The following is a 25,045-nucleotide window of genomic DNA, read 5'->3' on the forward strand; positions in this document are numbered from 1 at the left end:
AACTTTGACAAAGGTTAAAGTCTACAAAACGTAGTCCACTTTGTTCATTACAGATTCTAGCTTGGGGAACAGAAAACTGTATTGAGATCCAATGTTTCATCGATTAGAAAATTTGCTGAATTTCAGCCAAAATCCATCTCCTTCCATTTTCTCCCACTGCCGGCCATATTTGGTAGTGAGTGGAAACGCCAAGCGGATGCTTCACATTTTATACATCTGGTGAAATATCTGTCTCGTTCTATCTGTGCTAAAACGCTTCTCCAATAGAAATCCCCGATCACGCTTGAAGGCGATGTCACGGCGACGTTGGCTAGCTAAACGCATGCGCAAAGAAACGTCATCGGTCTAACGGTCGTCTCGCGACGAACTGCGCATGTGCAGGCCGTTAACTCAAAAGGCACCGCTTTCGATATAGTGTTTTTTGACGTATTTCGAGTAATAACACGTTAAACTACTTAAGACATTGTCTCGAATCTAGGTTTTGCCTTTAGAAAATGAACAAATAAGGAATATTTTTTTCACTTTCATTTACTTCTCCAACCCCAAACCCCGGCCTGGTCTACTTAGTCTGCTTCGAACGCTTGCGCTTTTGCGTCTCTGGGTTTAGAAACTCTGTGTCCACACCTTGGCCCACACACCGCGACGCAAGGTGACGTTAAAATGCACCGACGTCAAACGTTGCCCCCCGCCATGCGTATTAAATGTATTGTTGTTGGAGTGGTTGTTATGACTGGACAAGGCCTCGGTTTAAATTAGGAGACCCCGCCGTCGCTGCCACGGTAGACCTGCCGATGGAGGGCATGGACATAGACCTGGACCCGGAGCTCATGCAGAAATTCAACTGTATGGGCACCACTGACAAGGATGTCCTCATCTCAGAGTTCCAAAGACTGCTGGGGTTCCAACTCAACCCGGCAGGATGCGCCTTCTTCCTTGACATGACCAACTGGTGAGTTCGTGGATGTGGGGCCTAACTTGGCTAGTAGCTAGCTACATTTTGACTAGTGCCAAATAAGCGAGCTAGTTGTCATTTATTGTGGTTGTGTGTCTCTCTCATGTAGTTATAGCTATATCTACTTGTGCCGATACTTTGCATTTGGCTATGACATTGCTGGGAATTATGCCGTGTTCATGTGTTAGTTGGAACACGGAAATTTCCGATTGGCTGATTCGATGAACGCTGCACATGTATAACTAACCAGTTAACAAGTCAGACTTTTTCCGAGTTTCCTAGTTTCGATTAGTATATGAACGCGGCAATAGCTACGTTAGTTATGTGAAACTGTCGCTAACGCTAGATATATTGGGCGGATTCGATTATGCTGCGGGGCACCGTTCTATGGACCGCGACTTGAACGGGCAAGGTGAGGGGAGGAGCGCCTTTCTCAAATTAAACAGTAATATACGCTGCTCGGTCATGTCAACAAGGCAGCATGGTGCATACAACATATCTTGTCCATTTTGTGTGGTGTGTTTTTATAATTTATTTCAAAACTAGTTTTTCATTGGGAAGGCAGATACAGCGTTATTGTCAAAAGCAATCACTTGCATGTGTAAACACAGAATCCTACTCGAGACAACTGGGAACTCTGAAAAATACGAGGTCAAGTCATGACGTCAGTGCTCTTCAGGTCAGAAAGTCAGAACTCTAGAAAGAGGCCCGAGTTCCTGAGTTGGAATTCCGAGTTAGATGACAGTTAAAATCGATTTTTTTGTGTGTTCAAAACAACTGGGAACTCTGAACTCTCTGACGTCACTTCATTGCGTTTAAGACATTTTAAGACAACTGGGAACTTGTGAAAAAATGAGCTCCAACTGGGAAAAATCGATTTTAACTGTTAAACGCTGTCGCATTTAACTTGTATTTTTTTATGGTCCAGCTAAACAACCATGTGCAAGCTCTAGGAGTACATTTTTGAACACCTAGCTAGCAAGTGTTTGTGATATTATGACGTAATTTGATTGGTAGTGAGCTAAGGTAGGCTAGTGATCACGACTTTATCACTGAACAGAATAAAACAACCCTGAAATTACCTTGACTCATATTTTTGCCAGGGAAAATCATTATCAGCCACATAGTTATTTAAAAATTATATATTTTTTAAATGGTTGTTGTGAAGTAGTTTCAGGAACTAGATCATGTTGAATACTTGCTCATTTAAACATGGCATTGACTCACCCACTCTCCTCAATGTCTTTTGCCATTAAAACAGGAATCTACAGGCAGCCATTGGTGCATATTATGACGTTGAGAGTCCCAGCATCAACACACCATCCATGTCTTTTTTGGAGGATGTGACGATTGGTGAGGGAGAGTCTGTTCCCCCCGACACACCGTTCACAAAGACCTGGAGGATACAGAATACAGGTGGGGGTTACCTTTTATTCATCCAGTTCATATCACCATACGTATGATTCAGTCACAAAAGAAGAAAAACCTTCACTGCAATGTAAGACCAGGAAACCACTGGCCTGTAAACGTGTGTGTGTGGTGCAGGTAAGGTATGAGTAACTGACTGCATGGTTGGAAAGGGAGCTTTCTGTCTTAAAAATGTGTATCAAATATCTTTGTCTGTCTGTGTGTTTCACAGGTGCAGAGTCCTGGCCACCCGGGGTATGTCTGAAGTACATCGGAGGGGACCAGTTTGGCCACATCAACATGGTGATGGTGCGCTGTCTAGACCCCCAGGAGATCTCAGACGTCAGTGTGCAGATGCACAGCCCTGCGTCACCTGGCATGTACCAGGGCCAATGGAGGATGTGCACAGCCACAGGACTGTTTTACGGAGGTAGGTCCCAAACAGCGCAGATGCACTGTTTTGTGGACCCATTTTTTTCCGTAAGGGTGTAATTCATTCTAGAAATTATCCAGACACGTTAACCTCTGCAGTGTTTTTTTTCTTCTTTTAAACCTTTTATACATTTGTGTGCAACCGTTTAGCTGTGAAGTCCTTTTTCAAGATTTTTAAGTGGTCAATCAAAGTCTTGAAATTGGTCAACTTGACTTTTTATCCTTGATTTACTGAGCATTGGGGTATTTAACTCACAGCACTCTGTCTCCTGGACAGAACACGTCACCCCTAACGCCTGGTGTGTGTCACTCTCTCTGTCCACACAGACGTGATCTGGGTGATCCTCAGTGTAGAGGTGGGGGGCCTTTTGGGCGTGACACAGCAGCTGTCCTCCTTCGAGACAGAGTTCAACACGCAGCCGCACCGCAACGTGGAGGGAGACTTCAACCCCTTCGCCTCGCCACAGAAGAGCAAACACAACGCCGGAGACCACAACAACTTGAAAGACCCTGGAGGAGCCTGGGAGGGCACGCAGGACGCCATCCAGCAAGATCAAAACGGACTGTCTCACAATGCTGTAAATAGAGCATCGAATGGGCTCCAAAGCAATCTATCAGTAGTGACTTACAGTCAGGTATGTATGAATTGATGAACCAAGTTTGTCTTGCCTCGAAAGAAGGTGACGTCCACTCCTAATTTTTTTTCTGCTTAAACATCGGGCCTCTTGTGTGAGAAGTGAGTAGTTATTACAATATTTTTATATATTTATATTTTATATAAAGGTTTTTATATATTTTTGTTTTCAGTGCCATGTTTGGATGTGGATAAAAACATCTCTCTTCATGGCTGACTTTGAAACCTCTACTTCAATATAGTGTTTTTGTTGTCACAAAAGTACAGTGTTGGGGAAGTTTGCCAATTATCAATGCGTTGCCACTACTGTACAGTTACAGAATGTGTGTTTGGTAGTGTGGAAAACACAATAGAGCGCTGCTCTGAATTGTAGCAGACTGATTGTTCGGGAAAGCATGCAGTTTATTAGGCTACCGCCCGTTGGCAGAAAGTGGATGTTTCTGGTTTTCAGGGGTACAGTATTTAACAACCTAACATAGCATGTGTATGAAACTGAAGTTATTAGGCTACAGATGAAGTAAGTTATGATGAACTTCACAGGGTGGTGAAAGTGCACGGTGATGAGCTTGATGCTCCTTTCCAATAATTATCGAGGGTCTTAACCTGGTGACACGGCGATCGACGCTTGGCTGCCGTTTGACAAATACAAATCATTTCACTCTTTTGTCCATATTAATCTCATTATGTAGTCTATACCCGCACTGTATCTGCGAGATGTTGGCTAGAGCGCAACTCATTTTCAGTTTCCCTCTTCAGAGCACTCCCAGACAGTCCTAGCAAAATTCTTGCTTGAGAAATTGCCCTTTGCTAAGAAGCTATTTTGTTTCTTTTTGACCATTTTAATGGTGCATAAAGATGTCAGAATTCAGAAATATTATTTTTTAGCACTATCCACAGAGTTTTGAAACTACAGCGCACGACATGATTCAGTGCACGAATAAATCGGCACAATCAAATGCAGTTTTTTAAAATTGCCGGTGTCTTGGAGCAAAAATGTAGATAATGTATACTGTGCTAATGACGCTACATCAGAAGAGTAACTGAGAGGAATTTACAATACCGCTAACTTAGCAAACAAGGTATTTGTGGTAAGTGCATGGGGGGGCGCAATATTTATGCTACTCTGCTATTAGAAACAATCACGGTAAGGTACACTACATTAACAAAAGTATGTGAACATCTGCTCAGCGAACATCTCATAATTTTTTTTTTTTCTAAAGTACATTAATATGGAGTTGGTCCCCCTTTGCTGCTATATCAGCCTCCACTCTTCTGGGAAGGCTTTCCACTAGATGTTGGAACATTGTTGCGGGGACTTGCTTCTATTCAGCACAAGGGCATTGGTGAGGTCAGGCACTGATGTTGGGCGATTAGGCCTGGCTCGCAGTCGGCGTTCCAATTCATCCCAAAGGTGTTTGATGGGATTGAGGGCAGGGCTCTGTGCAGGCCAGTCAGTTTCTTCCACACTGATCTCAACAAACTATTTCTGTATGGACCTCGCTTTGTGTACGGGGGAATTGTCATGCTGAAACAGGAAAGGGCCAAATCTGCCAAACTCAGATTAGTCCGTCAGCCTTCCAGATGGTGAAGCGTGATTCATCACTCTAGAGAATGCTTTTCTATTGCTCTAGAGTCCAATGGGGCAGCGCTTTACACCACTCTAGCCAAAGCTTGGCATTGCGCATGGTGATCTTAGGCTTGTGTGTGGCTGCTCGGCCATGGAAACCCATTTCATGAAGCTCCTGACAAACAGTTATTGTGCTGGTGTTGCTTCCAGAGGCAGTTTGGAACTCGGTAGTGAGTGTTGTAACTCAGGACATACTATTGTTGGAAAGGTGGTAACCTATGACAGTACCACATTGAAAGTCACTGATCTCTTCACTGATCTCCATTCTACTGCCAATGTTTGTCTTTAGAGATTGCATGGCTGTGTGCTCAATGTATTTAAATTTTTTATTATACACCCATCAGCAACGGGTGTGGCTGAAATATCCGAATCCACTAATTTGAAGGGGTGTCAACATACTTTTGTGTGTGTGTGTATATACACTACCGTTCAAAAGTCTTGGGTCACTTAGAAATGTGCTTGTTTTTGAAAGAAAAGCACATGTTTTTTTCATTTTTTCCCATTAAAATAACATCAACTTGATCAGAAATACAGTGTAGACATTGTTAATGTTGTAAATGACTATTGTAGCTGGAAATGGCTTAAACATATATATGTACAGAGGCCCATTATCAGCAACCATCACTCCTGTGTTCCAATGGCATGTTTTAGCTGATCGAAGTTTATAATTTTAAGTCTAATTGATCATTAGAAAACCCTTTTGCAATTATGTTAGCACAACTGAAAATTGTTATGCTGATTAAAGAAGCAATAAAACTGTCCTTTAGACTAGTTAAGTATCTGGAGCATCAGCATTTGTGGGTTTGATTACAGGCTCAAAATGGCCAGAAACAAGGGACTTCTGAAACTCTTCAGTCTGTTCTTGTTCTGAGAAATGAAGGCTATTCCATGCGAGAAATTGCCAAGAAACTGAAGATCTCGTACAACGCTGTGTACTACTCCCTTCACAGAACAGAGAAAGCTGTCTATAACCAGAATAGAAAGAGGACAACTGAGCAAGAGGACAAGTACATTAGTGTCTAGTTTGAGAAACAGACGCCTTACAAGTCCTCAACTGGCAGCCTCATTAAATAAACTCAGCAAAATAATAAACGTCCTCTCACGGTCAACTGCGTTTATTTTCAGCAAACTTAACATGCGTAAATATTTGTATGAACATAACAAGATTCAACAACTGAGACATGAACTGAACAAGTTCCACAGACATGTGACTAACAGATATTGAGTAATGTGTCCCTGAACAAAGGGGGGTCAAAATCAAAAGTAACAGTCAGTATCTGGTGTGGCCACCAGCTGCATTTAGTACTGCAGTGCATCTCCTCATGGACTGCACCAGATTTGCCAGTTCTTGCTGTGAGATGTTACTACACTCTTCCACCAAGGCACTTGCAAGTTCCCAGACATTTCTAGGGGGAATGGCCCTAGCCCTCACCCTCCGATCCAACAGTCCCAGACGTGCTGAATGGGATTTGAGATCCGGGCTCTTCACTGGCCATGGCAGAACACTGACATTTCTATCTTGCAGGAAATCATGCACAGAACGAGCAGTATGGCTGGTGGCATTGTCATGCTGGAGGGTCATGTCAGGATGAGCCTGCAGGAAGGGTGCCACATGAGGGAGGAGGATGTCTTCCCTGTAACGCACAGTGTTGATTGCCTGCATGCAATAACAAGCTCCGTCCGATGATGCTGTGACACCCCGCCCCAGACCATGACGGTCCCTCCACCTCCAAATCGATCCCGCTCCAGAGTACAGGCCTCGGTGTAACGCTCATTCCTTCGACGATAAACGCGAATCCGACCGTCACCCCTGGTGAGACAAAACCGCAACTCGTCAGTGAAGAGCACTTTTTGCCAGTTCTGTCTGGTCCAGCGACGGTGGGTTTGTGCCCGTAGGCGACGTTGTTGCTGGTGATGTCTGTTGAAGACCTGCCTTACAACAGGCCGACAAGCCCTCAGTCCAGCCTCTCTCAGCCTATTGCGGACAGTCTGAGCACTGATGGAGGGATTGTGCGTTCCTGGTGTAACTCGGGCAGTTGTTGTTGCCATCCTGTACCTGTTCCGCAGGTGTGATGTTCGGAAGTACCGATCCTGTGCAGGTGTTGTTACACGTGGTCTGCCACTGCGAGGACGATCAGCTGTCTGTCCTGTCTCCCTGTCGTGCTGTCTTAGGCGTCTCACAGTACGGACATTGCTATTTATTGCCCTGGCCACATCTGCAGTTCTCATGCCTCCTTGTAGCATGCCTAAGGCACGTTCATACAGATGAGCAGGGACCCTGGGCATCTTTCTTTTGGTGTTTTTCAGAGTCAGTAGAAAGGCCTCTTTAGTGTCCTAAGTTTTCATAACTGTGACCTTAGTTGCCTACCGTCTGTAAGCTGTTAGTGTCTTAACGACCGTTCCACAGGTGCATGTTCATGAATTGTTTATTGAATAAGCATGGGAAACAGTGTTTAAACCCTTTTACAATGAAGATCTGTTTAGTTATTTGGATTTTTAAGAATGATCTTTGAAAGACAGGGTCCTGAAAAAGGGATGTTTCTTTTTTTGCTGAGTGTCGTACATTAGAGTGTCTAGTTTGAGACACAGACGCCTCACAAGTCTTCAACTGGCAGCTTCATTAAATAGTACCCGCAAAACACCAGTCTCAACGTCAACAGTGAAGAGGCGACTCCGGGATGCTGGCCTTCTGGGCAGAGTCCAGTGTCTGTGTTCTTTTGCTCATCTTAATTTTTTATTTTATTGGCCAGTCTGCGATATGGCTTTTTCTTTGCAACTCTGCCTATAAGGCCAGCATACCGGAGCCGCCTCTTTACTGTTGACGTTGAGACTGGTGTTTTGCGGGTACTATTTAATGAAGCTGCCAGTTGAAGACTTGTGAGGCGTCTGTGTCTCAAACTAGACACTCTAATGTACTTGTCCTCTTACTCAGTTCTGCACCGGGACCTCCCAAACCTCTTTCTATTCTGGTTAGAGCCAGGTTGCGTTCTGTGAAGGAAGTAGTACACAGCGTTGTACAAGATCTTCAGTTTCTTGTCAACTTCTCGCATGGAATAGCCTTCAGTTCTCAGAACAAGAATGGACTGACGAGTTTCAGAAGAAAGTTCTTTGTTTCTGGCCATTTTGAGCCTGTAATCGAACCCACAAATGCTGATGCTCTAGATACCCAACTAGTCTAAAGAAGGCCAGTTTTATTGCTTCTTTAATCAGGACAACAGTTTTCAGCTGTGCTAACATAATTGCAAAAGGGTTTTCTAATGATCAATTAGCCTTTTAAAATTATGAACTTGGATTAGCTAACACAACATGCCATTGGAACACAGGAGTGGTGGTTGCTGATAGGTGTACAGAGGCCCATGTAGATATTCCATAAAAAAAAATCGACTGTTTCCAGCTACAATAGTCATTTACAACTTTAACAATGTCTATACTGTATTTCTGATCAATTTGATGTTGTTTTAATGGACAAAAAATGTGCTTTTCTTTCAAAAACAAGGACATTTCTAAGTGATCCAACTTTTGAACGGTTATGTGTGTGTACTTAATAGGTATTAACACCAGTAACCTGGATCTCATAACCACTCTTCACATTTCCTGAATTATTATTTAAAAAAAATGTATGACAAGACCTGGGAAATTACAACATTTCCCCCCCAATGTGGCACTAATGCAATTCCACAAAATACACAACATGCGCCGCAGCAGATTGGCAAAAAATGTAGTGGCACATTATCTAAACAGGTTGTCACATGGAAGCCTTTAGCCTAGCGGATTTACTTCACACAAAGTCGCCATAAATTCAAAGCACATGCATAATTGAAACTGCCGGACTGCACACAAGACCCAAATGCAGTTTAGAGTTCTAATTAGAACTGATAATTTGATTCTGATCCAAGCCTGGTGAGCAGAAGCCCGAGCCCAGACCTGTTCGGCCATCACAGAAATGAAATGAGTACGGGTAAAAAAGAAGAAAAAGCCAGACATCTAGTAAACAGGAGGCTATATTGATTTAAACTAGTGTTGAGAACAACACGGTGGAGGCGGCCGGCAATGGAGTGAGGAAACGGCCATTGGGCCTAGAAAAAGCACAGAGAAAGGAAAACTCACCTTAGATATGAGCAACTGAATGATGAAAATATTGGAATAAAGTAGACTAATGCAATTGAAGGCATGTATCAAGTTCTTGCTTATACTGAAACTCCTAAAGTTGTATCCAACCGTTATACTAATTTAAAGCAATCGTGTGTGTGTGTGTGTGTGTGCACCTAGATTATAATTTTAGCACTGTTTTGATTGGGAAAGTGCTGATTTGACAAGCGTGTGGGACTTATCTAGATAGATTTTTCACTGAATCTCTGTTTGGATATTTGGTAACAATTTAGGCTGGGGAAATATTAGTTAGGTACTAATGATCATATTTTATTCTGGTTTGCTCATACAGTGGCAAGAAAAAGTATGTGAACCCTTTGGAAATACCTGGATTTCTGCATAAGTTGGTCATAAAATGTTCTGATCTTCATCTAGGTCACAATAATAGACAAACAGTCTGCTTAAACTAATAACACAAACAATTATACGTTTGTCTTTATTGAAAACACTGTGTAAACATTCACAGTGCAGGGTGGATAGAGTATGTGAACCCTTGCATTCAATAACTGGTTGATCCTCCTTTGGCAGCAATAACCTCAACCAAACGTTTTCTGTAGTTGCGGATCAGACCTGCACAACAGTCACAACATTCCTCTTTACAAAACTGTTTCAGTTCAGCAATATTCTTAGGATGTCTGGTGTGAACTGCTCTCTTGAGCTCATGCCACAGCATCTCAATTGGGTTGAGGTCAGGACCTGGCCACTCCAGAAGGCCTATTTTATTATTTTGAAGCCATTCTGTTGTTGATTTTACTTCTGTGTTTTGGGTCGTTGTCCTGTTGCGTCACCCAACTTCTGTTGAGCTTCAATTGGCAGACAGACAGCCTAATGTTCTCCTGCAGAATGTCTTGATAAACTTGAATAGATTTTTCCGTTGACGATTAGCAAGCTGTCCAGGCCCTGAGGCAGCAAAGCAGCTCCAAACCATGATGCTCACTCCACCATACTTTACAGTTGGGATGAGGTTTTGATGTTGGTGTGCTGTGCCTTTTTTTCTTCACACATAATGTTGTGTGTTCCTTCCAAACAACTCAACTGTAGTTTCATCTGTCCACAGAATATTTTGCCAGTAGCGCTGTGGAACATCCAGGTGCACTTTTGCAAACTTCAGAGATGCAGCATTGTTTTTTTTGGACAGCAGTGGCTTCTTACGTGGTGTCCTCCCATGAACACCATTCTTGTTTAGTGTTTTACATATCGTAGACTCGTCAACAGAGATGTTAGCATGTTCCAGAGATGTCTGTAAGTCTTTAGCTGACACTCTAGGATTCTTCTTAACCTCATTGAGCATTCTGCCATGTGCTCTTGCAGTCATCTTTGCAGGACGGCCACTCTTAGGGAGAGTAGCAATAGTGCTGAACTTTCTCAATTTCTAGACAATTTGTGGAATGATGAACATCAAGGCTTTAAGAGATACTTTTGTAATCCTTTCCAGCTTTATGCAAGTCAACAATTCTTAGGTCTTCTGAGATCTCTTTTGTTTGATGCATGGTTCACATCAGGCAATGCTTCTTGTGAATAGCAAACTCAAAACATTTTTTTTTAATAAGGCAAGGCAGCTCTAACCAACATCTCCAATCTCATCTCATTGATTGGACTCCAGGTTAGCTGACTCCAATTAGCTTTTGGAGAAGTCTTTAGCCTTGGGGTTCACATACTTTTCCCAACCTACACTGTGAATTTTTTAAATGATGTATTCAATATAGACAATGAGAAATTCATTAATTAGTGTGTTATTACTTTATGGACACTATGTTTGTCTATTGTTGTGACTTAGATAAAGATCAGATCAAATTTGATGATGAATTTAGGCACAAATCCAGGTAATTCCAAAGGGTTCACATACTTTTTCTTGCCACTGTATATTAGCTGATAACATTTTGAACAAGTCTGCTTGATCTTCACTTGTGTAGTAGCCTGTCCTACTTCCAACCAAAAGCCTTTGACTTGTCTGATAATCAATCAATGTGATTTTGTGTCACTGAATCTCTATTTATTTGGTCATTTTATCTCTGGCAGTACATTAGGGTAAATGAGCAAAAAAAATAATTGAGCTATCACTGATCAGAAACATTTAGTGTGCAATAATGTAGCCTAAATCCAGTGTATATTTATATATCGACTACGTTGTAGTCTTTTTAAATTATTTTTATATGGAGCCTAGGCTATTTTCCTATTGTGCCAATCCCACTGAAACCCCAAATCCTGACTCCTGTCTCGCATTAAAATTCCTAACTTTATTCTGTAATCCATAGGTTGCATTATTAAAGCACGTCTCGCCTATGCATGTCAAAATACCACTGTAACATTTATCCTGCTTCTCTGCGCTCTCTCTCTCTTATTGCTGCCCATATGAGCGCTTAGGTCGATTTTAGTTATTTTATTTTAAGCAGAGTTGGTCCCTGTTAAAATACCTTGATATTTAAACAATTACCTCTCTTCGTCTCCCTGTTATTCATGAGCTGATTTGTATTATTATAATAATAATATCGATTTTGCCAAATAGGAGATATTCTGTCAACTTTGATCATTTAGACTTTTGTTTGACCGCTGTTACAAAGTTTGTATGATTCGACAACGCTATAGCCTATTCGGGGTTTATGAACGCCCTCTTTCGCAATTCACAACAATGTCACTGGCGATCAATGTTACTGTGTCATTACTAAATATCAGTTTCACATTTGGTGAAATCTTTATATATTTTGGGAGAACCCTGGCATAGTAACCATATCTTTTTATTTTTTTAAGATTTCTGTGGTATTTCCTGGGACTCTCTGTCACGTATACTCCCTCTCCGGCCTCGAGGTCTTCAGGCTGCTGATTATCCCGCACACCTGTCACCATCGTCTCGCGCACCTGCGCCTCATGACACTCACCTGGACTCCATCACCTCCTTGATTATCTTCCCTGTATCTGTCACCCCCCTTGGTTCTTTCCTCAGGTGTTATTGACTCTGTTTTCATGCTGGTGCGTTGTTTGTGTTTCGTGTTCATTGTTTCTTTTATTTATAAAAACACTCACTCCCTGAACTTGCTTGCCGACTCTCAGCGCACACTCGTTACACTCTCGGTATAAATGTGAATTATTCTTTGTATTGAAATAGATTTTTGGGAAAATATTCATCCATAGTACTTAATTGTTACCGAGAAATGATTTGATATTGAGAAACACGGCTGCATTGGACCTTTTTTTAAGTATTGGACTAAAGCATTCTCAACGGAGGTTCTCCTTGTAGTCATAATCAGTATCTGGAAAACCAGCCCTATATGTCAGTTCGTGGTTACAATATCACAAGTTATTTTATTGTTTTTATGGATTTACCTGTATATATGATAACTCTCGTCAGTTTGCCACCATATAGCCCTCAGAGATGCTTGGATATGTGTGTGTCCGTGCCTGCTCTAAATCACTTCATACTTCTGTTTTATAGCTAGCCTTTTTTATTCCAGACTGTAAATGTACTGCCACTCCTGGCTGGGTACACCTGACTGTTTAGAAACCCATGCCTCTGTTGCTCATTCGCAGTGTTTATTGACTCAATAATGGACTACGGTACTGCTGAACTTATCTTTCTGAGGGATACAGATGTGCTTTATGTAAGGGCCTGCTCTGGTCAGGAGGGTGCTGCTTCCTTACTGGCCTGCGACACCGGACACGTAACTTTTGCAAACCTTGAGAAACTCCTATTAAATTCAATGAAAACCTGGGCGTAAGCACGCCGACTCCGCAAGAGGCATGCGCCGTTCAGCGTAGACTTGTGCACTGGTTCTAATTTCAAGATTGCCACATTCCGCTCCCACCCGAGAACAACGGGATGGAGCGGCCCACGCTCTGCTCATGCCGGGAAAAAGTTACACGTCCAGTGTAGCAGGGGGGAAAAGTACTGTTGTCTCAATGCCCCAGTGTAAGAGAATTTTTAGATCGAAATGTAATGAACGGCGCTTATACGATGCCTGTCGCTTAATAGGGAAATCTCATATTTGTTCTACACAATGCATTTCTATCTACCACGTTCTTAGCATTTCACTTTACTGATCTCATACCATGCATTTGACTGTGTTCTGTGTCTCTCCCCAGGGTATTCATGGCCCCTATCCGTTTGGCCAGAGTTAGAAAGATGGAGATCCAGGCGGTGCTGAACTGACCAGGGTATGTTGAGGCAGGGGCACCGGAGAGGGGAGTGACATATTTCATACAGACTCCAGACAACCCTCTTCCTTGCCCCAATCCACCAAAACACAAGCTACAGAGAGAACAAGGACGCACCTACCCCAGCGAATAACCCCCCTACCAACATCATCAGCACCCTCCTGAGATCTGCATGTGTAAATGCTACATAATGAGTGCTATAAATCCTAAAAAAGAAATCATACTACTACACAGCTGTTTTTAGTTTTCTTTCTTATTTTTAGCTGTCAACAAACCTCAGTGAGTAAGGACTGCTGGATGAGTTTAGCTTGAGCAAATGACATGTGTGAGTGAGTGAAAAAAGCCATCAAACTATTTTGCCTGTTGAGCAAGTTGAAGTCGGAAGTTTACATACACGTTGGTTGGAGTCATTAAAACTCGTTTTTCAACCACTCCACAAATTTCTTAACTAACTATAGTTTTGGCAAGTCAGTTAGGACATCTACTTTGCATGACAAGTCATTATTCCAAAAATGGTTTACTGAAAGATTATTTCACTTACAGTGAATTGTATCACAATTCCAGTGGGTCAGAAGTTTACATGCACAAAGTTGACTGCGTTTAAACAGCTTGGAAAATTCCAGAAAATTATGTCATGGCTTTAGAAGTTTCTGATTGCTAATTGACATCATTTGAGTCAATTGGAGGTGTATCTCTGGATGTATTTCAAGGCCTACCTTCAAACTCAGTGCCTCTTTGCTGGACATCATGGAAAAATCTAAAGAAATCACCTAAGACCTCCTGGTTCATACTTGGGAGCAATTTCCAAACGCCTGAAGGTACCACGTTCATCTATACAAAGAAGAGTACGCAAGTATAAACACCATGGGACTACGCAGCCGTCATACTGCTCAGAAAGGAGACGCGTTTTGTCTCCTCGAGATTAATGTACTTTGGTGCGAAAAGTGCAAATCAATCCCAGAACAACAGCAAAGGACCTTGGTAAGATGCTGGAGGAAACAGGTACAAAAGTATCTATATCCACAGGAAACGAGTCCTATGTCGACATAACCTGAAAGGCCGCTCAGCAAGGAAGAAGCCACTGCTCAAAAACCGCCATTAAAAAAAGCCAGACTGTTTGCAACTGCACATGGGGACAAAGATCGTACTTTTTGGAGAAATGTACTCTGGTCTGATGAGACAAAAATAGAACTGTTTGGCCATAATGACCATTGTTATGTTTGGAGGAAAAAGGGGAAGGCTTGCAAGCTGAAGAACACCATCCCAACCGTGACGCACGGGGGTGGCAGCATCATGTTGTGGGGGTGCTTTGCTGCAGGAGGGACCGGTGCACTTCACAAAATAGATGGCATCTTGAGGAAGGAAAATTTATGTGGATATATTGAAGCGACATCTCAAGACATCAGTCAGGAAGTTAAAGCTTGGTCGCAAATGGGTCTTCCAAATGGACAATGACCCCAAGCATACTTCCAAAGTTGTGGCAAAATGGCTTAAGGACAACAAAGTCAAGGTATTGGAGTGGCCATCACAAAGCCTTGACTTCAATCCTGTAGAAAATCTGTGGGTAGAACTGAAAAAGCGTGTGCGAGCAAGGAGGCCTACAATCCTGACTTAGTTACACCAGCTCTGTCAGGAGGAATGGTCCAAAATTCACCCAACTTATTGTGGGAAGCTTGTGAAAGGCTACATGAAACATTTGACCCAAGTTAAACAATTTAAAGGCAAGGCTACCAAATACTAATTGAGTGTATGTAAACTTCTGACCCAGTGGGAATGTGATGAAAGAAATAAAAGCTAAAATCATTCTCTCTACTATTATTCTGACATTTCACATTCTTAAAATTAAAGTGGTGATCCTAACTGACCTAAAACAGGGAATTTGTACTAGGATTAAGTGTCTGGAATTGAGAAATTTAGGTTAAATGCATTTGGCTAAGGTGTATGTAAACTTCCGACTTCCAACTGTAGGTTTTAAATCAATGTCTGCATATGTACAGTACCAGTCAAAAGTTCCAATGTTTTTCTTAATTTTTTCCTATTTTCTACATTGTAGAATAATCGTGAAGACATCAAAACTATGAAATAACACATGGAAGGAATCATGTAGTAACCAAAAAAGTGTTAAACAAATCTAAATATATTTTAGATTATTCAATGTAGCCACCCTTTACCTTGACAACAGCTTTGCACACTCTTGGCATTCTCTCAACCAGCTTAATGGGGTAGTCACCTGGAATACTTTTCAATTAACAGGTGTGCCTTGTTAATTTGTGGAATTTCTGTCCTCAATGCATATGAGCCAATCAGTTGTGTAGACAAGGTAGGGTTGGTATACAGAAGATGGTATTTTACCAAATATATCTAAGTCCATATTATGGCAAGAACAGCTCAAATACGAAAAGAGGAACGACAGTCCATTTAAGACAATCTGGAAAATGTAAATAACTTTGAAAGTTTATTCAAGTGCAGTCGTGAAAACTAAGCGCTATGATGAAACTGGCTCTCATGAGGACTGCCACAGGAAAGGAAGACCCAGAGTTACCTCTGCTGTTCATTAGGGTTACCAGCCTCAGAAATTGCAGCCAAAATAGATTATTTACCAAGTTCAAGTAACAGACACATCTCAACATCAACTTTTCAGAGGAGACTGTATGAATCAGACCTTCGTGGTCGAATTGCTCCAAAGAAACCACTACTAAAGGACACCAATAAGAAGAGACTTGCTTGGGCCAAGAAACACGAGCAATGGACATTAGACCGGTGGAAATCTGTCCATTGGTCTGATGAGTCCAAATGTGAGATTTTTGGTTATTTTGTGAGACGCAGAGTAGGTGAACGGATGATCTCCGCATGTGTGGCTCCCACCGTGAAGCATGGAGGTGTGATGGTGTGGGGGTGCTTTGCTGGTGACCTTGTCTGTGATTTATTTTGAATTCAAGGCACACTTAACCTGCTTGGCTACCACGGTATTCTACAGCGATACCCCATCCCATCTGGTTTGCACTTAGTCCCACTATCATTTGTTTTTCAACAGGACAATGACCCAAAACACACCTCCAGGCTGTGTAAGGGCTATTTGACCAAGGAGATTTATTGAGTAATGCATCAGATGACCTGGCCTCCACAATCACACGACCTCATCCCAATTGGGATGAGTTGGTCCGCAGAGTGAAGGTGAAGCAGCCATCGAGCTCAGCATTTCAAATTGTATTTGTCACATGCGCCGAATACAACAGGTTTAGACCTTACCGTTAAATGCTTACTTACAAGCCCTTAACCAACAATGCAGTTCAAGAAATGGTGTTAATGAAATATTTACCAAATGAACAAGTAAAAAAATGGAATCAATCAAAAAGTAACACAATAATGAGGCTATTTGCAGGGGGTACCAGTACCGAGTCAATTTGTGGGGGTACATTTTAATCGAGGTAATTTGTAAAGTGACTATGCATAGATAATAAACAGCGAGTAGCAGCAGTGTAAAGACAAAAGGAGGGGAAGGTGGACCCATGCCAAATCTTTTCAGTCTCCTGAGGGGGAAAAGGTGTTGCTGTGCCCTCTTCACAACTGCCTTGGTGTGTTTGGACCATGATAGTTTGATGTGGACACCAAGGAACTTAACTCTCGACCCGCTCCACTTCAGTCCCGTCGATGTTAATGGGGGCCTGTTTGGCCTTCCTATAGTCCACGATCAGCTCCTTTGTCTTGCTCACATTGAAAGGTTGTTGTCCTGGCACCAAACTGCCAGGTCTCTGACCACCTCCCTATAGGCTGTCTCATCGTTGTTGGTGATCAGGCCTACCACTGTTGTCGTCAGCAAACTTAATGATGGCGTTGGAGTCGTGCTGGCCACGCAGTCGGGGGTGAACAGGGAGTACAAGAGGGGACTAAGCACGCACCCTTGAGGGGCCCCAGTGTTGAGGATCAGCGTGGCAGATGTGTTGTTGCCTACCCTTACCACCTGGGGGCGGCCTACCCTTACCACATGTGGGAACTCCTTCAAGACTGTTGGAGAAGCATTCTACGCAAAGATGGTTGAGAGAATGCCAAGAGTGTGCAAAGCTGTCATCAAAACAAAGGTTGGCTACTTTGACGATTCTCAAATATAAAATATATTTTGATTTGTTTAACACTTTTTTCTTGGTTGCTACATGATTCCATATGTGTTATTTCATAGTTTGGATTTCTTCACTATTATTCTACAATGTAGGAAATAGTACAAATAAAGAGAGAACCTTGAATGAGTAAGTGTGTCCAAACGTTGGACTGTTACTATATGTGTAGGGTTTCCTTTTGGATTTTACTAAGCATGAAATGGTGGTTACTACTTCGTTAAGGAAGTGGTGACCTATGTACACACAAATATAATACATTCTAAAACAATTCCACCACTGATGTTTCAGAATTTAGGATACAGGCCTGTGAATGAGTAGCCCAGTAAATAAGGCTTTGCTGTACTGTTCTAACACAGAGATGCAGTGGTAAAGCTTGTTCTTTAGAGCAAGCAGATGGTGCTATTAATTAAACTACCAAACCAAATTGGCTCTGACACGTCACGACAGACAACATCATAGAAAATAGACTTCTGGGTTTGTGACTTCTCAAGCCAGCAGCAATATCAACACCATTATGTTGATATTGTTTCAGCAGTTTGCACGATGCCACTAAAGATGTTTGCAAGTGATGATTCGATTTACTATCTGGATCTAGAGCGTATTTTGTTTTTATATATATATATATATATACTCCCTTGTTTTATATTTTTCTTCCAAACTTGTACACAACATTGAGTCCCATTTTGATTGTCAAATTAAGTAAATTTGGTACTACTTATATTCAAAAAAAGGTTCAACCCTGGAATTCATTGTACTCTGCATAAAGTGCTGTATGAGATTTAGTTATGTTAATCATTGTTTACAAATATCAACCAAACTAAGTTAACATCATGTTCTGCAATTTGTTTACCATTTGGAATGTTGTCGTTTTTAACTCTTTCTATCGCACCCTTGAAGCAATCCGGATTTGTCTGCTTCCCATGTTCCACCAGGTTGAGTAAAAAAAAAAAAAAAGGAAATTAGTGACAATTGTTATTCATCGACTAAAGCTGTTGTAGATGCCCGTACAATAGTATTTTATGGTTTATTCTGATGGACGGCATCTGTTTTGTTGTGGGCATGGTGTTTTCACACAGGCCTTTCATATTTCTGTGTTTCTCAAGGTCGTACTGTTAGTCCTCCCAATTTTTTTTTAATCATCGGAGTCCCTTTGTCTGCTTTGCTTGTTTTTGTGTGTTCGATGGGGAGAGTTTTTAATTATTTGCTTCTTTGTTTTTAAGCAGTGTGGCGTGGATGAGTGGAGAGTTTGCATAGTCTTATGATAGAACATTTATGAGAAGAGAAAATGTAAAATTCAAGCATTTTTCCTGTATGTATAAATTAAGATTTGTATGATTAAATTAACACTGACACAAATAATGTGGCACCATGGTTGTTAGTTGTTTTCATTGATTGACTCATGTAATACACTGTGTTGGCAGGGAGACCACAGCACAGTTTTATGTCCTATTTTGCCAGGAAGAGGCAGTGGTCCCCAAATGACAAAAATAGGCATCGAGTCCAAGAGAAACTGCAAGTCTATTTGTGAGAGGTAAGCGGTACTTGAGACAGAGGTGCTGCTTCCCACATTAATGGTGTGTATGTTGGTTTATGGTACAAGCTATAAGGTATGATGTTTCCTCACAGTGGGCTCTTCAGTCCAGGGTAACGGTTTAGTTATAGGAAATCTCACTTCATCTTACTGTACACTGACTTACTGTAAGTGGTGTCATCATGATTAAAGTTCAGACATGCTGAAAAGCAATTAAAAAGGAAAAAGTATAATCCCACAGCACGTTTTACAGTAGGAAAACGGTTTTAAATGTTTCATTCTCATTAAACAACCCATCTCTTGTTGCAGACTGACAATATAATGTACATTTCATCATTATTATTAAGCGTTATTCATAATTCAAGATGTAGTGCCTCAAAAGGAGACTACTTATTTATTCTTAAATAATCCCAATTCATGCTGGAGAGTTTGGATGATGAAAAAAAACAAAACAACTAAAGATTATTCTAAAATGACCATACCTGAGTGTGTAGGAAAGGAGTGAACTCTGTCCTCATTGACACCATGGATAGGTGATGCCTTTTGAGATTATGCATCCAGTAGCACAGCAGTGTTTTCTAGAAAGATAATCTATTATATTGGCAAAGTAGCCGAGTGACCAGTCTAACAATGGAAATACATGTCCTCAAAGATTGAAGGCAGATGAGATCGGGTGGGGCCTTTCTAGCCAATGAGAGGGCATATGTGTGTGAACAACAGGCACAACCAAGTAGTTCTTCTCAATATTGCTGGAATGATACGTGCATTCACATATACTACCATTCAAAAGTTTGGGGTCACTTAGAAATGTCCTTGTTTTTGAAAGAAAAGCAACTTTTATGTCCATTATAATAACATAAAATTGATCAGAAATATAGTGTAGACATTGTTCATGTAAATGACTATTGTAGCTGGAAACGGCTGATTTTTAATGGAATATCTACATACAGTTGAAGTCGGAAGTTTACATACACCTTAGCCAAATACATTTCAACTCTGATTTTCACAATTCCTGACATTTAATCCTAGTAAAAAACTGTTTTAGGTCAGTTAGGATCACCACTTTATTTTAAGAATGTGAAATGTCAGAATAATAGTAGAGAGAATTATTTATTTCAGCTTTTATTTCTTTCATCACATTCCCAGTGGGTCAGAAGTTTGCTCACAAATTTTCTATAGGATTGAGGTCAGGGCTTTGTGATGGCTACTCCAATACCTTGACTTTGTTGTCCTTAAGCCATTTTGCCACAACTTTGGAAGTATGCTTGGGGTCATTGTCCATTTGGAAGACCCATTTGCGACCAAGCTTTAACTTCCTGACTGATGTCTTGGAGATGTTGCTTCAATATATCCGCATAATTTTCCTCCCTCATGATGCCATCTATTTTGTGAAGTGCACCTGTCCCTCCTGCAGCAAAGCACCACCCACAACATGATTCTGCCACCCCCGTGCTTCACGGTTGGGATGGTGTTCTTCGGCTTGCAAGCCTCCCCCTTTTTCCTCCAAACATAATGATGGTCATTATGACCAAGCAGTTATATTTTTGTTTCATCAGACCAGAGGACACTTCTCCAAAAAGTACGATCTTTGTCGCCATGTGCAGTTTCAAACCGTAGTCTGGCTTTTTTTATAGCGGTTTTGGAGCAGTGGCTACTTCCTTGCTGAGCGGCCTTTCAGGTTATGTCGATATAGGACTCGTTTCCTGTGGATATAGATACTTTTGTACCTGTTTCCTCCAGCATCTTCACAAGGTCCTTTGCTGTTGTTCTGGGATTGATTTGCACTTTTCGCACCAAAGTTCATTTATCTCTAGGAGACAGAATGCGTCTCCTTCCTGAATGGTATGATGGCTGCGTGGTCCAATGGTGTTTATACTTGCGTACTATTGTTTGTAGAGATAAACGTGGTACCTTCAGGCATTTTGAAATTGCTCCCAAGGATGAACCAGACTTGTGGAGGCCTACAATTGTTTCTGAGGTCTTGGCTGATTTCTTTTGACTTTCCCATGATCTCAAGCAAAGAGGCACTGAGTTTGAAGGTAGGCCTTAAAATACATCCACAGGTACACCTCCAATTGACTCAAATTATGTCAATTAGCCTATCAGAAGCTTCTAAAACCATGACATTATTTTCTGGAATTTTCCAAGCTGTTTAAAGGCACAGTCAATTTATTGTATGTAAACCTCTGTCCCACTGGAATTGTGATACAGTGAATTATGAGTGAAATAATCTGTCTGTAAACAATTGTTGGAAATATTGTCATGCACAAAGTAGATGTCCTAACCGACTTGCCAAAACTATAGTTTGTTAACAAGAAATTTGTGGAGTGGTTGAAAAACGGGTTTTAATGACTCCCAACATAAGTGTATGTAAACTTCCAACTTCAACTGTAGGCGTACAGAGGCCCATTATCAGCAAACGTCACTCCTGTGTTCCAATGGCACGTTGTGTTAGCTAATCCAAGTTTGTCATTTTAAAAGGCTAATTGATCATTAGGAAACCCTTTTTCAATTATGTTAGCACAGCTGAAAACTGTTATGCTGATAAAGAAACAATAAAACTGGCCTTTAGACTTGAGGATCTGGAGCATCAGCATTTGTGGGTTCAATTACAGGCTCAAAATGGCCAGAAACAAAGAACTTTCTTCTGAAACTCATCAGTCTATTCATGGTCTGAGAAAGGAAGGCTATTCCATGCGAGAAATTGCCAAGAAACTGAAGATCTCGTACAACGATGTGTACTACTTCCTTCATAGAACAGTGCAAACTGTCTCTAACCAGAATGGGAGGCCCCGGTGCACAACTGAGTAAGAGGACATTAGTGTCTAGTTTGAGAAACAGACACCTCAAGTCCTCAACTGGCAGCTTCATTAAATAGTACCTGCAAAACACCAGTCTGAACGTCAACAGTAAAGAGGTGACTCTGGGATGCTGGCCTTCTAGGCAGAGTTGCAAAGAAAATGCCATATCTCAGACTGCCCAATAAAAAGAAAAGATTAAGATGGGCAAAAGAACACAGACACTGGACAGAGGAACTCTGCCTAGAAGGCTAGCATCCCAGAGTCGCCTCTTCCCTGTTGACGTTGAGACTGGTGTTTTGCGGGTATTATTTAATGAAGCTTCTCCAGATACTCATCTAGTCTAAAGAGGGCCAGTTTTATTGCTTCTTTAATCAGAACAACAGATTTCAGCTGTGCTAACATAATTGCAAAAGGGTTTTCTAATAATCAATTAGCCTTTTAAAATGATAAACTTGGATTAGCTAACACAACGTGACATTGGAACACAGGAGTGATGGTTGCTGATAATGGACCTCTGTACGCCTGTGTAGATAGTCGTTTCCAGCTACAGTAGTCATTTACAATATTAACAATGTCTATGCTGTGTTTCTGATCAATTTGATGATATTTTAATGGACAAAAAAAGTGGACAAAAACACTGACCTTTCTAAGTGACTCCAAACTTTTGAATGGTAGTGTATATCACTACATTGGTAATAGCCAAAACATTACCAAACTTGTATTTGATCAAATAAGCATCCTGCAATTCGACACTCTCTCATAGACCTCCGTACAAAAAGGACTTATCTCACGTGGACAGATTTTGGGTGGAGTAAATCCTCTCGCTTCACATCTTCCTCTCTGATAACTTCTTCTGTGTGACATTTTGACATTTTAGTCATTTAGCAGATGCTCTTATCCAGTGCGATGTACAGTTAGTGCATTTATCTTAAGATAGCTAGGTGGGAGAACCACATGTCACAGTCATGATTAGGACCTGCGCCACTTCCTGTGTGAGGTAGGGCTGTACTCTACATATGTTGTAGAGTCACTGCTTTGATGTTTGCAGAGAACAACAGGGTGTTGTCCAGGGTCACACCATGGTTCTTTACACTCTGGTAGGGTGGCACTGTGGAGTTGTCAACCGTAATGGAGACCTTAATGGAGCGGGCAGGCCTTCACCAGGAGGAAGAGCAGCTCCATCTTGTCGAGGTTGAGCTTGAGGTGGTGGGCCGACATCCAAGCTTATATATTTGCCAGGCACGCAGAGAAGCGTGTTGCTAGTTGGGTGTTAAAAGGTGGGAAGGAGAAAATTATTTGAGTGTAATCCACATTGCAATGATAGGAGAGACCATGTGAGGATATGACGGAGCCGAGTGACTTGATGTATATAGAGAAGAGGGCCTAGAACCGAGCCCTGGGGGACACCAGTAGTGAGAATATGTGATGCAGACACAGATCCTCTCCGCACCACCTGATAGGAACAGGTTGCCAGGTAGGATGCAATCCAAGAGTGTGCAGAGCCTGAGACTCCAAGCCCAGAGAGGGAGGAGAGGAGTATCTGATGGTTCACGGTGTCGAAGGCAGCTGAAATATCTAGGAGGATGAGAACAGAGGAGAGAGACAGTCATCTTTGGCAGTGCGGAGAGGCTCCCTGACACAGGGAAAAGCAGTCTCGGTTGAGTGACACGTATTGAAGCCAGACTGGTTAGGGTCAAGAAGGTTGTTCTGAGAGAGATAATGAGAAAGTGGATCAGAGACCTGTATCCCTTTTTTATTTTCTTTCCAAAACATGTGAGCGTGCTGTCTCTGATCAACTTTCTCGTTATCTCTCAGAACAATCTTTTTGACCCTAACCATACTAGTAGTTCCTCTGGATTGACTGACCTTCATGTCTTACAGTAAGAATGGACTGTCATTTCTCTTTGCTTGTTTGGTTACTACATGATTCCATATGTGCTATTTCATAGTTTTGATGTCTTCACTATTATTCTACAATATAGAAATTAATAAAAATAAAGAAAAACCCTTGAATGAGTAGGTGTGTCCAAACTTTTGACTGGTACTGTACATAAAACAACTTATTTTTAGATGTTTCATGTAAAAAGTTAGAGGTACAATTTATTAATAATGATATATAAAATATGATATACAATAACACAGACCTTACTACACAAAAAAATGTAAAGGGTCTCTCTGACTACATGATGGACAGGTGCCATAATAATATGTAATAATTATTAAATAAATAATATGTGATTGAGTGGGACTGTGCAGATATGGTGTGAACAGAACAAATGAGGACAAATATTGACTTTAACTCTCTGCTGTACATTGAGCAACTTGAATAAGAAAGACACGGCAAACTGCTTATCATATCTTATCAAGTACATTTAAGTCAACAGAATGATTGATTAGATATGAAGGAAAATACATTGTGTGGTTATGGCGGAATAGAAAAATACCCACCACGGTCGCCAGAGGGAGTTTTTTGAGGTGTGTTTATGGCCCCAAACTTTATTTTTTTAATTATTTTTTTATTTTTATTTCACCTTTATTTAACCAGGTAGGCTAGTTGAGAACAAGTTCTCATTTGCAACTGCGACCTGGCCAAGATAAAGCATAGCAGTTCGACTCATACAACAACACAGTTACACGTGGAATAAACAAAACATACAATACAGTAGAAAAAAAGAAAACAAAGATGGAAAGTGATATTAAAATATATACCAAAAAAACAAGGAAAAACTGTTTACAAGGGACAGGAAGGAACAAGACAAAAACACATCCGACTGCTACGCCATCTTGGAACACTGATAAGTGTACCAAGTTTTATGCTTTTATGAAAACGTGAACATTATTTTCACATATCTTGCTTACCTTGACTTAAGACCTTGGCTCCAATAAGGAGCACATTAATGAATGTCCTACATTTTCACATATTGCCTGGACTATATTATTTTGTTTGACTTTAATATGTCCACCATTTTCATTTGATGTAAATGTCTAACAGCTGAGAACACTGATTATGAACTTGATTGATCTGGAAAAAACAACCATGTTGCCAGTCCTGGTCGTTCTGCCGCCCTAGTCGAGACAGAAAAATTGCTGCCCTCCTCCCCTGCAAAACTACAATAGTGTAGCCTACAGTTTCGGCTCGCAATTACATTTTATAAATGTTCATCCATGTGGTAGGCCTAACGTTTGTAAAACAGCCAGTTGCATTGGCTTCTTTAGTCCTGATTCCTATGACTAATCATTTTAGATAT

The 25,045-nt window shown here is 41.2% G+C and overlaps 1 protein-coding gene across 1 annotated transcript; it reads left to right on the top strand.

Moving 5' to 3' along the window:
• The first annotated feature begins 257 nt into the window (after positions 1-257).
• LOC106582701 (protein ILRUN) lies at positions 258-13,579 on the top strand. The gene is made up of 5 exons (XM_014166020.2): positions 258-949; positions 2,214-2,368; positions 2,592-2,789; positions 3,119-3,426; positions 13,279-13,579. The coding sequence occupies exons 1-5, from the start codon at positions 702-704 to the stop codon at positions 13,312-13,314; spliced, it is 945 nt and encodes a 314-aa protein (XP_014021495.1). The 5' UTR covers positions 258-701; the 3' UTR covers positions 13,315-13,579.
• Positions 13,580-25,045: the final 11,466 nt, after the last annotated feature.

The sequence above is a fragment of the Salmo salar genome, chromosome ssa22 (assembly GCF_905237065.1).
Source record: "Salmo salar chromosome ssa22, Ssal_v3.1, whole genome shotgun sequence".
Classification (NCBI taxonomy): Eukaryota; Metazoa; Chordata; class Actinopteri; order Salmoniformes; family Salmonidae; genus Salmo; species Salmo salar.

Excerpts from the sequence above, each read along its gene's own strand:
- LOC106582701 (XM_014166020.2), top strand. The coding sequence starts at position 702 with ATGTATTGTTGTTGGAGTGGTTGTTATGACTGGACAAGGCCTCGGTTT. Across the intron at positions 2,790-3,118 it reads CACAGGACTGTTTTACGGAG|ACGTGATCTGGGTGATCCTC; the intron begins GTAGGTCCCAAA and ends CTGTCCACACAG. Across the intron at positions 3,427-13,278 it reads CAGTAGTGACTTACAGTCAG|GGTATTCATGGCCCCTATCC; the intron begins GTATGTATGAAT and ends GTCTCTCCCCAG.